The sequence below is a fragment of the Saccoglossus kowalevskii genome, chromosome 8, assembly GCF_978046115.1.
Source record: "Saccoglossus kowalevskii chromosome 8, keSacKowa6.1, whole genome shotgun sequence".
NCBI classification, from domain to species: Eukaryota; Metazoa; Hemichordata; class Enteropneusta; family Harrimaniidae; genus Saccoglossus; species Saccoglossus kowalevskii.
In genome coordinates this window covers 3,917,777-3,928,062 of record NC_140648.1, presented here as the reverse complement: position 1 = coordinate 3,928,062, position 10,286 = coordinate 3,917,777, and the positions used below count along the sequence as shown (strand labels likewise).

At 36.8% G+C, this 10,286-nt stretch overlaps 1 protein-coding gene across 1 annotated transcript; it reads right to left on the bottom strand.

Annotated features, from left to right (window-relative positions):
* Positions 1–2,790: 2,790 nt before the first annotated feature.
* Positions 2,791–8,423, bottom strand: LOC102806972 (uncharacterized). The gene is made up of 3 exons (XM_006812003.3): positions 8,290–8,423; positions 6,516–6,697; positions 2,791–3,843 (listed from the first exon to the last, which is right to left on the bottom strand). Exons 2-3 carry the CDS (start codon positions 6,651–6,653, stop codon positions 3,586–3,588), a joined length of 396 nt encoding a protein of 131 aa, XP_006812066.1. The 5' UTR covers positions 6,654–6,697; positions 8,290–8,423; the 3' UTR covers positions 2,791–3,585.
* Between the last annotated feature and the right edge of the window lie 1,863 nt (positions 8,424–10,286).

Here is a 10,286-nt window from a genome sequence, read left to right as displayed (position 1 = left end):
CAGCGTGACATTGTACGTGTGTACTCATTCTTTTGATGACGTCACAAAGATCGCGCTGTGCCATTATGGACTCGTGATATTGTAGCTTGGTAATAACAATAAAGATACATTGTATTTGCGTTATATACTTTTAATGAGATTACGTAAAGTACGTACTTCACACGAACATTCACCACGTTACGTACTCCACATTATACTGGCTCTGATGTTGTGTAGTCCAGTTCGGAGAACGCCGGCCACCAACCGATTTGAACTCGTTCTCTCACCAAATTGTGATGCTACACATTTTATAGTGTTTAACAAAATACAATGCTATTCAAATGCTCCTGCATATATCTTGGCAAAATAATAAGGGAATTCACATAATGCGTCATTTTACTTTTAGCAAAGGTAATATCTGCCAGTTAGACTGAAAACTTGATACACGGAATCGAAAATCGGACAAGGGATCCAGGATCGTGTTCGAAAACTGTGTCATATGGCCATCGCAAGACTTTACACATTTCTTACCTTTAAAATGTGAAAAATTAAACGCTTTCAGAAAGAACATTAATGTCGATAGGTTTATTATTTAAAAACCGTAAATTCACAAGTTTATTTATTTATTTATTAATTTATGACTAAACATACTTGTATCGTTCTCTGTTTGTTTGTAGTTTACTGTACCTGTGACAAATAGAGATAAATAATTGGAAAGTACACTTTATATTTTTTTTACAATGAAGAAAGATATGTTTTTGAAAACTTTGTTGAATCTATTTTATCAGGGATACTAGTAACCGTGATTTAATTTGATACATTCCAGTGCATAGAGCATGTCGCTCTAATGGGCTGTCTGAATATTTATACATTTTGGTCCTGCGTTTTGACATACATGTACATTTAGTTGGCGTACCAGCGTACGGCCGTTCAACAGCGTGTTTGTGGGTTCAACAAGTTTTGTGTGATTTAATTCTCCGTTTTAGTGACGTCAATCAATTCTAGGAACTAGTACATCGATGATTTACATGGCTTTCTGTGCCACCTCAAATTAAATCTTACAACTGGCGTTTTTTTTCTCATCTTCAATCTACAAATTATGTTACTAAACGGTGGGACATGTGACTGAATTGAAAATTAGAAACATTAAATGTTGTGGAAAGGATACATCTGACTATCGTTGTAACTCTTGCGATCAAATCAAGTCACTGTCAAAATATAAACACTGTTTAGGTATATCACGTGAGTCATCACAAATGTACTAGTACTTTGATTACGCCACCTGCGTTGGGGTTGTAGCTAACAACAGAGGGCGCACTGATACTTCCCATGTACTGTAAAATGGTTAATTATTCACTGTGTTTTAATTTTGCTTTTTTCGCTGACTGCAAAATGGGCTAAATTAAAAACCAAGTGAATATATAAAATTTAGCATAGAACAAATTATCTAAATGATCAAACCGTGAATTTAAAACCCGCTGAATATGCCTGAAATGTTTAAATCAGCGAAATTTTAACCCAGTGAAAATTAGTCATTTTACGGTACTTCAAATATGAATACTATTTAACAACATAGTTGTCAAAACTTTGTGCTGGCATCGACATCTGAATACTGTGGGACGTTTCATGTGTTTCTTTGTTGTTTGCTCATTTCGTTATATATTTTGAATTCTCTCTGTTACACTTGATTGGCATAGCGTAGATAATATATTTTATATCGATAAATATTTATGTTGATTTTTAAAATCCGCCTGAGCCCCCCCCTCTTTCGGACTTGTTCATTTAACAGTGCTGGAATACCCCTTCCTTCTGAGTTTTCGTTTTCTCAGTTTTCACTGTTTTTATGCTTCTTAGATAAACTGTTCAAGGCAGATTGGCCACTATCATGTTTTTATTTATCTTTATTCCTACGTACTTCATTTTGTGTTTCTTTTATTTCCACGACTGCTTTCAACATGACAATTAATTCAGACAATTTTCCTCCGTATATTGCAGGAGTTATCATATAAGTTGCTGCATCGAGTAACCAGATGTCACATTTCGTGTTCATAATGCAGTCACTGAGAGGAGCCTCTACCACCAAACATTCCCACGGTTCTAGGCAATGACATTTTGTTATACAAAGTCAATTGTGCGATTAAAATGGTTAAATCGTGGAAAATGGAGAAATGTTTAAAAAACATGTCTAGGAACTTGGTGTATTTGTAGATCTAAATTACCAAGTACGAACATAATAAAAGATGAAAATCGGGTTGATTCTATTACTTTGTTGTCCATCACATTTATAACTCAGCCGGGCAGTCTTTAAGGACGGCTAATTATACCTCCTTTCAACACAAACTTGTCTTTTTACACACCGCTTAGCCCAGACCTAGATTCTAACTGTTAGAGTCAGAGAGGAGATTTTCAAATGAACCATTATGAGCCACTTCATTTCTTGATTTTATATACATATATCTACATTCATCGTAACTTCGTTGTGAGGCTTTAGAAATCGCTCAACGCATATGCATCTTCTTGTCTTCGCGAGAAAACAAAACAAAAAAAAGTACTTAGTATTTTATAATCGGGGAGGGGTGGAGGAGTCAGCATGGTTACTTAACGTACGAAATGTTTAAGGTACGATATATGTTTGCGACGATGAACACTAGTAGTAACCGTTTTCATCCATTTTTTTATTTTACTACTAGTAAATAATAATCACATGCGGTACCTGGGTTTACTGTGCGATGCCCACAAGTAAATATACTCACAGCACAGTTCACACAGACGGACACACACACATACATACATACATAGACTAATCGGAAATCGTATTGGTATGTTTTTACTGAGACGTGCTTGTAATAAAATAGAAACTTAAAGTCGTGCTGCCACGATATCGTATAAAGAAAGATACACATTTAAAATTGGGCTGGGCAATACACGATTAATGACGCATGTTTTGACACTCTCAATGTAATAATTCACTGAAGGAATAATCGTGTAGCCAAAATTTAAGCGATACTGCCATTGCTCGACAGGAAAAAAAACAGAGAATGATGCCATCTACGGACATTCTAATATATTCATCTCACGTGATGCAATCGGAATAGAAGTCCAGTCCGTGTAAATAATCATTCTTACTGATTTACATAATCGGATAATTTTTAATTCGAAAACAAACAAACAAACTAGAGTTTTGTTTTGAGATTGCCGCTAATAACATCAGATTATTTTACTTTACGTTAGAAAGTTTTCTAGTACTGTAAAATAACTAATTTCTCACTGGGTTTAAATTTCGCTGATTTAGCATTTCAGGCATATTTAATGGGTTTTTAATTCACGGTTTTATCATTTAGTTAATGTGTTCCATGCTAAATTTTACATATTCACTGGGTTTTAATTTGGCTTATTTTCCAGTCAGCGAAATAAGCAAAATTAAAACCCAGTGAATAATTAATCCTTTTACAGTAGTCTTTAAAGGAGGTATTCGATATAAAATTGTCAACGCGGGGGTGGGGGTGGGAGGGGCGATCGGGATAATATGGTATCTTAATGCGTTACAAAAAAAAGAACTTCAACTTGAAGGCATGAGCAGGAAAAAACTGCACAGATAATATTGTTTTAGTTTACGTCGCGTCCTCTTCCCCGGAATTTGAAATTGTCGCGTTCCTCGTCGTTGATGGCACCGCACTGATCGGTCCATGGGGACATCATATCACCGGCACGGCATGCTGGCCAGTAGCCGGCTAATTTGACGCAATTCCCTTCTATCTTAACCTTCTTTTCGACTTCAAACCAACACGATCTTTCGTAGTAGTTTTCAGTGGTCGCATTGTTGCCGCCGTCACCACTTTCTTCCCCTGACTCTGTCGTAGTTGACTGTAAAAGAAAAAAAAAGAAACCCATCAAAATTTCATTTCTATAAAATGTGGCTCACGGAAAGTATAATGGAGTCAAATAATCGGTTTTTACACTCATGCAAATGCCCATTGTAGACCATTTGACCTATAATTAAAATGGGCTCGTAACTGTTGATCAGATTACATGGTCAAATCAAAGACGATTCATATCATCTGGATTACGCATAGCTTCTCTGCGATTTACGCTCCGTATATTTTAAGCGTAGCTTGGACCCCCCCCCCCAAAAATACATTTTGCTGGATCCGCCACTGGCATGTACACCGTGTATTTACAATCCCACGTAAGCTTTGCATATCACAGCATCGTAGACATACGAAGTCGGTACTGTTTACAAACTGCTGTTCAATGAAAGTATTACTACTGATTGCACAGACGATGACATAACTCCGTGTCGTATTGTCTACTTTGTCACGACGAAAAGTTAGCACACACAGTAAACTACACACATAACAGACTGATGTGTTTGAACTCTCCATCAAGTGTGTAAATATTACCTATAGTCAAGCTTTCGTTGAAAATCTAAAGAAAAAAACTCAACAAGAGACTGGAGCATAACTGCTAAAATGTTGTGTAATTTCAATCCATTTTATTCTAAAATATTAATGGATATATTTGTTTTCACTTCAGTTACATTGTTGACCCCTTGTCTGCGTGTAGAGTAGATAGTTGGGACATTGGATGATTGCACGCTGGCATTTGATCACTCCAATCAATTAACGCGGATATGGCGTGGGATGTTGTCGTGATCCACACATCACAAAGCGGAATAGATGTCTGATATATAACGACTCAATCAGCGCAACCGCCACGCGAGGCAAACACTCCAGGCACGGGCGTAAAACGAATTAATTGCGCAGACTGAAAAGGATTTCTCGGAATTCTGAAACTTTCCTGTCATAGTAGCAATTTCCTTTGTGTACAGACCAATTTGATTCCGCTTTGCCTCGTCTGGAAAACGTTTTTAATTTGGCTTCGACAAATATTTAATTTCCGAATCTTGCCATCCTGTCGCTTCCCGCATGACCAATTTGTCAAGGCCCGCCAGCCATTGATGACATTTGCGTCTCCGCGTTAGTTTGATGGGAAAAGTTTAAACTCTCTAAATCATACATATAGTCTAGACATTGTGGGATAGGATCTCATCGTGTAAACGTACTTTTACGTAATTTACAACAGTTTCATGAGTTTTTGGTTATCAGTTTACGCCCCAAAAGACTGAAATTGTATTTGCTTTTAAAGAAGCCCGTTTTATTGAGGTCCACTAAACGTCTATTTTTACTAGTTGCTTTGGACAACGATTGCCGAATATGTTTTGTTATATATCGTATTATGACATGACCGCATGTTACAAGCTTCCTAGTAGTCTTCGAGTTCTACATTCTACGTGATGTAAACGCATATTTATTCACTGCATTTTAATTTTGCTGATGAATTAAACTCTATAAATTGAATTCACGTGAACTTGAACATGTAAAATAGTAATATAATGTATTGCTATAATGTATTAAAACTCGGCATATATGACTAACTGTTGTCCGTATTTTCTGTATTACAGTTGCTCATAAATAAAGCATATATTATGTGTACTCAATTTCAAAGAATGTACATACAAAGGAATGCTAGCTGACACATGAACCGAAAAACACTCAGCCTTTTCCAATTATTACAAAAGGCTTAATTGTAAAGAGCATGGTCACCATCATTATGACTCCGTGGAGTAAAAAACTTGCGTGACATTTTTTCTGCGATGGCAATCAGCTTTACGCAACAAATGTCCGTTAAATTTACGTATTTCGCCAATCACATGTTTACAACAATACTTCAATAATTCAATATATTTGACGCCAATTTGTCGTCACTCCTCTTACAATCATATTACTAATTTTACTAGCTACAACGACGAACATGTGTTCTTGGGCATCGGTATCGACATTTCATATGTTTGATGACAATTTGATTATTTACTATGTCCACACTTTACCATGAAAACACATACACCGTGTCATGAGTCTGAAATGCAGTATTCAGCGAAAATTACAAGACTGCCCTATAACTGGTCGATTTATATGGATATATATTGCATTCATTCGAGTATCAAACGAGTGGAGAAATGTTGAATGAGTTTTGTTTTCTCGGTGTAATGTTGCCCGTGCCGAACTTGATGTTATCATGCCAGGCATGGCGCCAACTGTTATTTAGAGATTTTCCGGCGTATGTGCTAACTAGATTGAGGTTAATAAATATGGTGGTAAAATTAAAATAGTTCTATAAAACTTGACAACATGGAGTAAATGAAGTAAATAAATAGATACAGTATTGTCATAGATAGAATAAAGCAACATTTGTATTCTCAATGCTTAAATGCTTATGTGTCGGGTAACTAATAGAGGATACAGTGTAAGCACTGTGTTATACTGATTACCACTATAAACCTCAATGGTTTCAGAGGGCGAATATTTCACCACTAGAAATCTACATACATATAAAACCTTTCACGTTATTATTTTCTAGCATTTTGTGAGTTCGCAGAACGGTAATGTCTTCCACTATTTTTAATTGGTCTGAACGAGAATGACACTGCCCTACATTGCAACCAGATAAACCAGTGGATTAAATGTAAGTATACTTACGTAAGACGGCGACGTGAAAAAGATTCTCTTGTGTGGAGGTATCGAGTGTCTCCTCGCCCCAAAGCGTTGTGGATAAGATAAACTGGTTGCCATGGAAACGGCACAACAGAAGAAGAAAGTAGTCGTCAACTGCGTCATTGCTTGTTAGATGAATACCATGTAAGTGCGATATCTTGGAATTCCTGTGATAAAATTATGAATTGATAATAGGGTTGAATATTATGTCAGTTACCATGGCAAATCAATTTCCATCTCCATAAGTATACTATATGCAATGTGGGTTTAAAATGAATGAGATGCACAGAAAGATCCTTCCGCGTCTCAACAAATCAAGAAATTGTTTTGGTACCGTGTTGCTATGGATATACTATTTCCTGCTGTCTCTATGGTTATCCGAGTCCACCACCGGGTCAAGCGACATGGAGTTTCCATCCATCGCCATGAAATTTCCTGCCAGTGAACCCTCATAAACTAGCTTTAAGTTTGGTCACAGAAAAACTTCAAGTTCGAGAACAATGCCATTTTGTTGAAAAGTATGTAAAGTAAGTGTATTTCAGTCAGAATGTGAATACAACTTGAAATATAATGATGATTACATAAAGGATCTTTTCAAACAAATAATGTACTAAACTTAGTATGGAAAAATGATATATTTCTGGTGGAATGTCTTTTTATCATGCGTTTTATGGAATCTGGATTGGAATATGCTTAAGAGCGACATGAATGTCTACTGTTTGTATGGTGCTGAAGTCAATCTACAATTCCTGACATTCTCAAATAATGATACGATTCATTTTGATCGTAATTATTCAACTTGTTGAAACTTGATCCGATAATATTATTTCGCCTGTAATAAACTTCCAATTTTGGTTCATTTTCTACGAAAAAAAGTCCAGAAATCAGTATATTAGGATTATTATTATTGTTTCAAAAAGTTTAAAGTCCCCTCTCCGTAGAGATTACCCCTCTCCCACCATCAGTACAGCCAATACGTGTTAGTGTTATCAAGACGTGAACAGAGATAATATCTCAGAACCCCCACCCCACTCCAGACGTTATGGACCCATGCATACCGTATTTTTCGAACAGGTGGTTTCCAGTTTTTAAACACTATATTGTTATGTTATTTAGACTCAACTTCTCGTTTAGAATCATCATTTGTCGAAACGAAACGGCAATGATACGCTTCGGTTACACATGCTGAGATATACGTGTAACCAAACGAAAACATGTGACAATTCAATTTCCCATGAATACAACCGTATACAATTTCCTTTCATTTCATTTCCGGTTAGACAACAAAATGTAGTGTTATATAGTGGAAATACAAGTAGCATGTTGTGAAGCCATCTAGTTAGTATAGAGAGCAAATCATTAAACATCGCATTCATTAATCGTAATCGACACTTTAACTTCGTTTTCTTCTACGTCCGTTCAGTTTTGTTGACCAGACGTATAACATAGTGAATCACATGCAGACGCCAAAAAAAAAAAAAATACTTCATCCGAAAACGCATAACGACTTTATATACGTTGTATTTTCAAAAGTTTGTTTGGAAATTAAGACGCTGATAACCCAAACAATGACAAAACAGAAAAAAAGTTGAAATATCCGCAAGCTCAACAAATACAGCAGTATATTGGGAGAAAACAAAGGACACAATGGAAGAGAGGATATGACAGGAACATGACGAAGAACTAAAAAATACCAATGACTGTCGAAAAATACTTCGGTTGAAATTATCGAAGACCACCGAACATAGTCAATTCTTACCTTGTTGAACTGGATGGATGTAACGTGCAGTGTGGTTGAGGTAGAAATGACAAAACTGTCAAAACTACCCGACTATTTATACAACGAACCAATGATCTTGTCCAACCAAAGAAGACGACCGACGTCACACCGTGAACACGGTGTCTAGAGCGAGGTTAGCCGTCGGCACCCTATCAGAATACAACCAAATTAGACAGTATTTACAACCATGTCTGGTGGACAAATTATATCAATTATGTTGAAGCGCGGCTTCCGATAAATACGATGGATGAAAAATAAAGTGAAAAACAAGCTGTATACATTTTTATTTAGCCTGATTTTTTCTAAAAACTTGTGGATTTCTTTGAACGTAATTGATGATAATGTATTTATTAACATAATTTTATGATTATAAATGTTTATAAATATGCTACTATCCCCCAAATCCAGCAAGTACAGCCCACTCGGCATCTCCAATAGTACCCCATACTTCAATGCCTACTTTCTAATGGCGAAAAACTAAGTAAAGGCATTTTTTCCATTTTTTTACCACCTCCTTTCCCAAAGTTTCTCATGGTCACCCCCTTACGCGAATTGGGTTGTGGGCAGGGGCATATTCATCGGAAAATGTATAGTGCATACACGCATCCAAGTCTAACTACTTTTTAATAACTCAAGATGAATGACCATTCAACCCAGACTGGGAAGACGCGATGATTTGCATATGATTTGCATAATCAGATCAGTGACTCATCCCTTGTTCTTGCCGATTGTAACGATCATCTCTACCGCATAACGGAATTAGGGCAAGATAACACTGCCGTCTGCTGGAATTGAATAGACGCGTCGGGTACTTTTGAAACCCAGTTCCGACAATAAAATTGAGTTTATTCATTTATAGCTCAGCGGTAATGTGTGTTTTCAATGCGGCCAATAACCTTAATAGTGCATCCAGTTTGTAGCCAAGACGGATTGATATCGTGTTACGCATACACACGCCTAGCAATGAGACTAGCCAGACAGTGTCGGTATCATTCCGTTAACTTACGTCACAGATGAAATTAGCATTCATACAGGTTGTGCCTATTGCACGGTGATTACCGCGCGGTTAGAACACTTGTGTACGTGCTATTTAACAGGGACTTACACATGGAAGCCGATGTACAAATAAGGTTATATGACGTCACACTACGTGTTCAAACTGCCTGCGGTATATCTTCTGTACAGAAATATGCTCAACAAATTTCACAATTGTTATTATCTGCAAAATTGTATGTGCTCGTCTTTGTTTAGGATCGATTTAACACAATTTCATATTTCAGGCGAGAAAAAAATATGTAATAAACTTATCCAACGATTCCAAAGTGGCGCGCATTTTCGTCTCTATCCAGTGATTGTATTAAGACGATAATTCGAATCATTTGTGTTATTTGACTGAAAAGGTGTGATCATGGCGCGGCATTTTTTATCACGTTTAATTGGTTTAAACGAATACCCTCTAACGTTCTTAGCATTAAGTCGTGTTTTGCTACGCAAAGTAATGACGTCACTGTGAAAGTGCGCGCAATCCACAGCATCCTGTATGCTCAACGAAAAAGCCTTACGAATGTGTCGCCATAAGACAGCCAAAATGCCAAAAACGATACCCCTTTTCAAACTATGATTCTTTATGACATGAGTGAAGAATTACACCAGTTAACGATGTTGACATGACATGAACGATTAGTTTAGGCACTTTTTAGTTTTATATTATAAGTTCAGTAATAAATTCTAAAATTGTAGACCTCCTCCAGACACTTTTGTTCAAAAATACCGATTCCAAACATTTTAGCGCACATAAGTATACAGCTTACCAATAGAATTACACCACCGCACACACTCCACCGGTGGTAAAACGCGGACACAGGTAAAATAGACGAGAGGTGGTTTTGACAGTCTTCCCGACATTTGTCAAGGTGAACTTGAAACGAGCGTAGTGGTGTTGAAAGATCTGGATAATTATGCATAACAGCCATGCA

Bases quoted from the DNA above. Each gene is read 5' to 3' on its own strand.
- LOC102806972 (XM_006812003.3), bottom strand. From the start codon at position 6,653: ATGACGCAGTTGACGACTACTTTCTTCTTCTGTTGTGCCGTTTCCATG. The intron at 3,844-6,515 runs GTAAGTATACTT...TTTCTTTTACAG, and splicing joins TTTTCACGTCGCCGTCTTAC to TCAACTACGACAGAGTCAGG.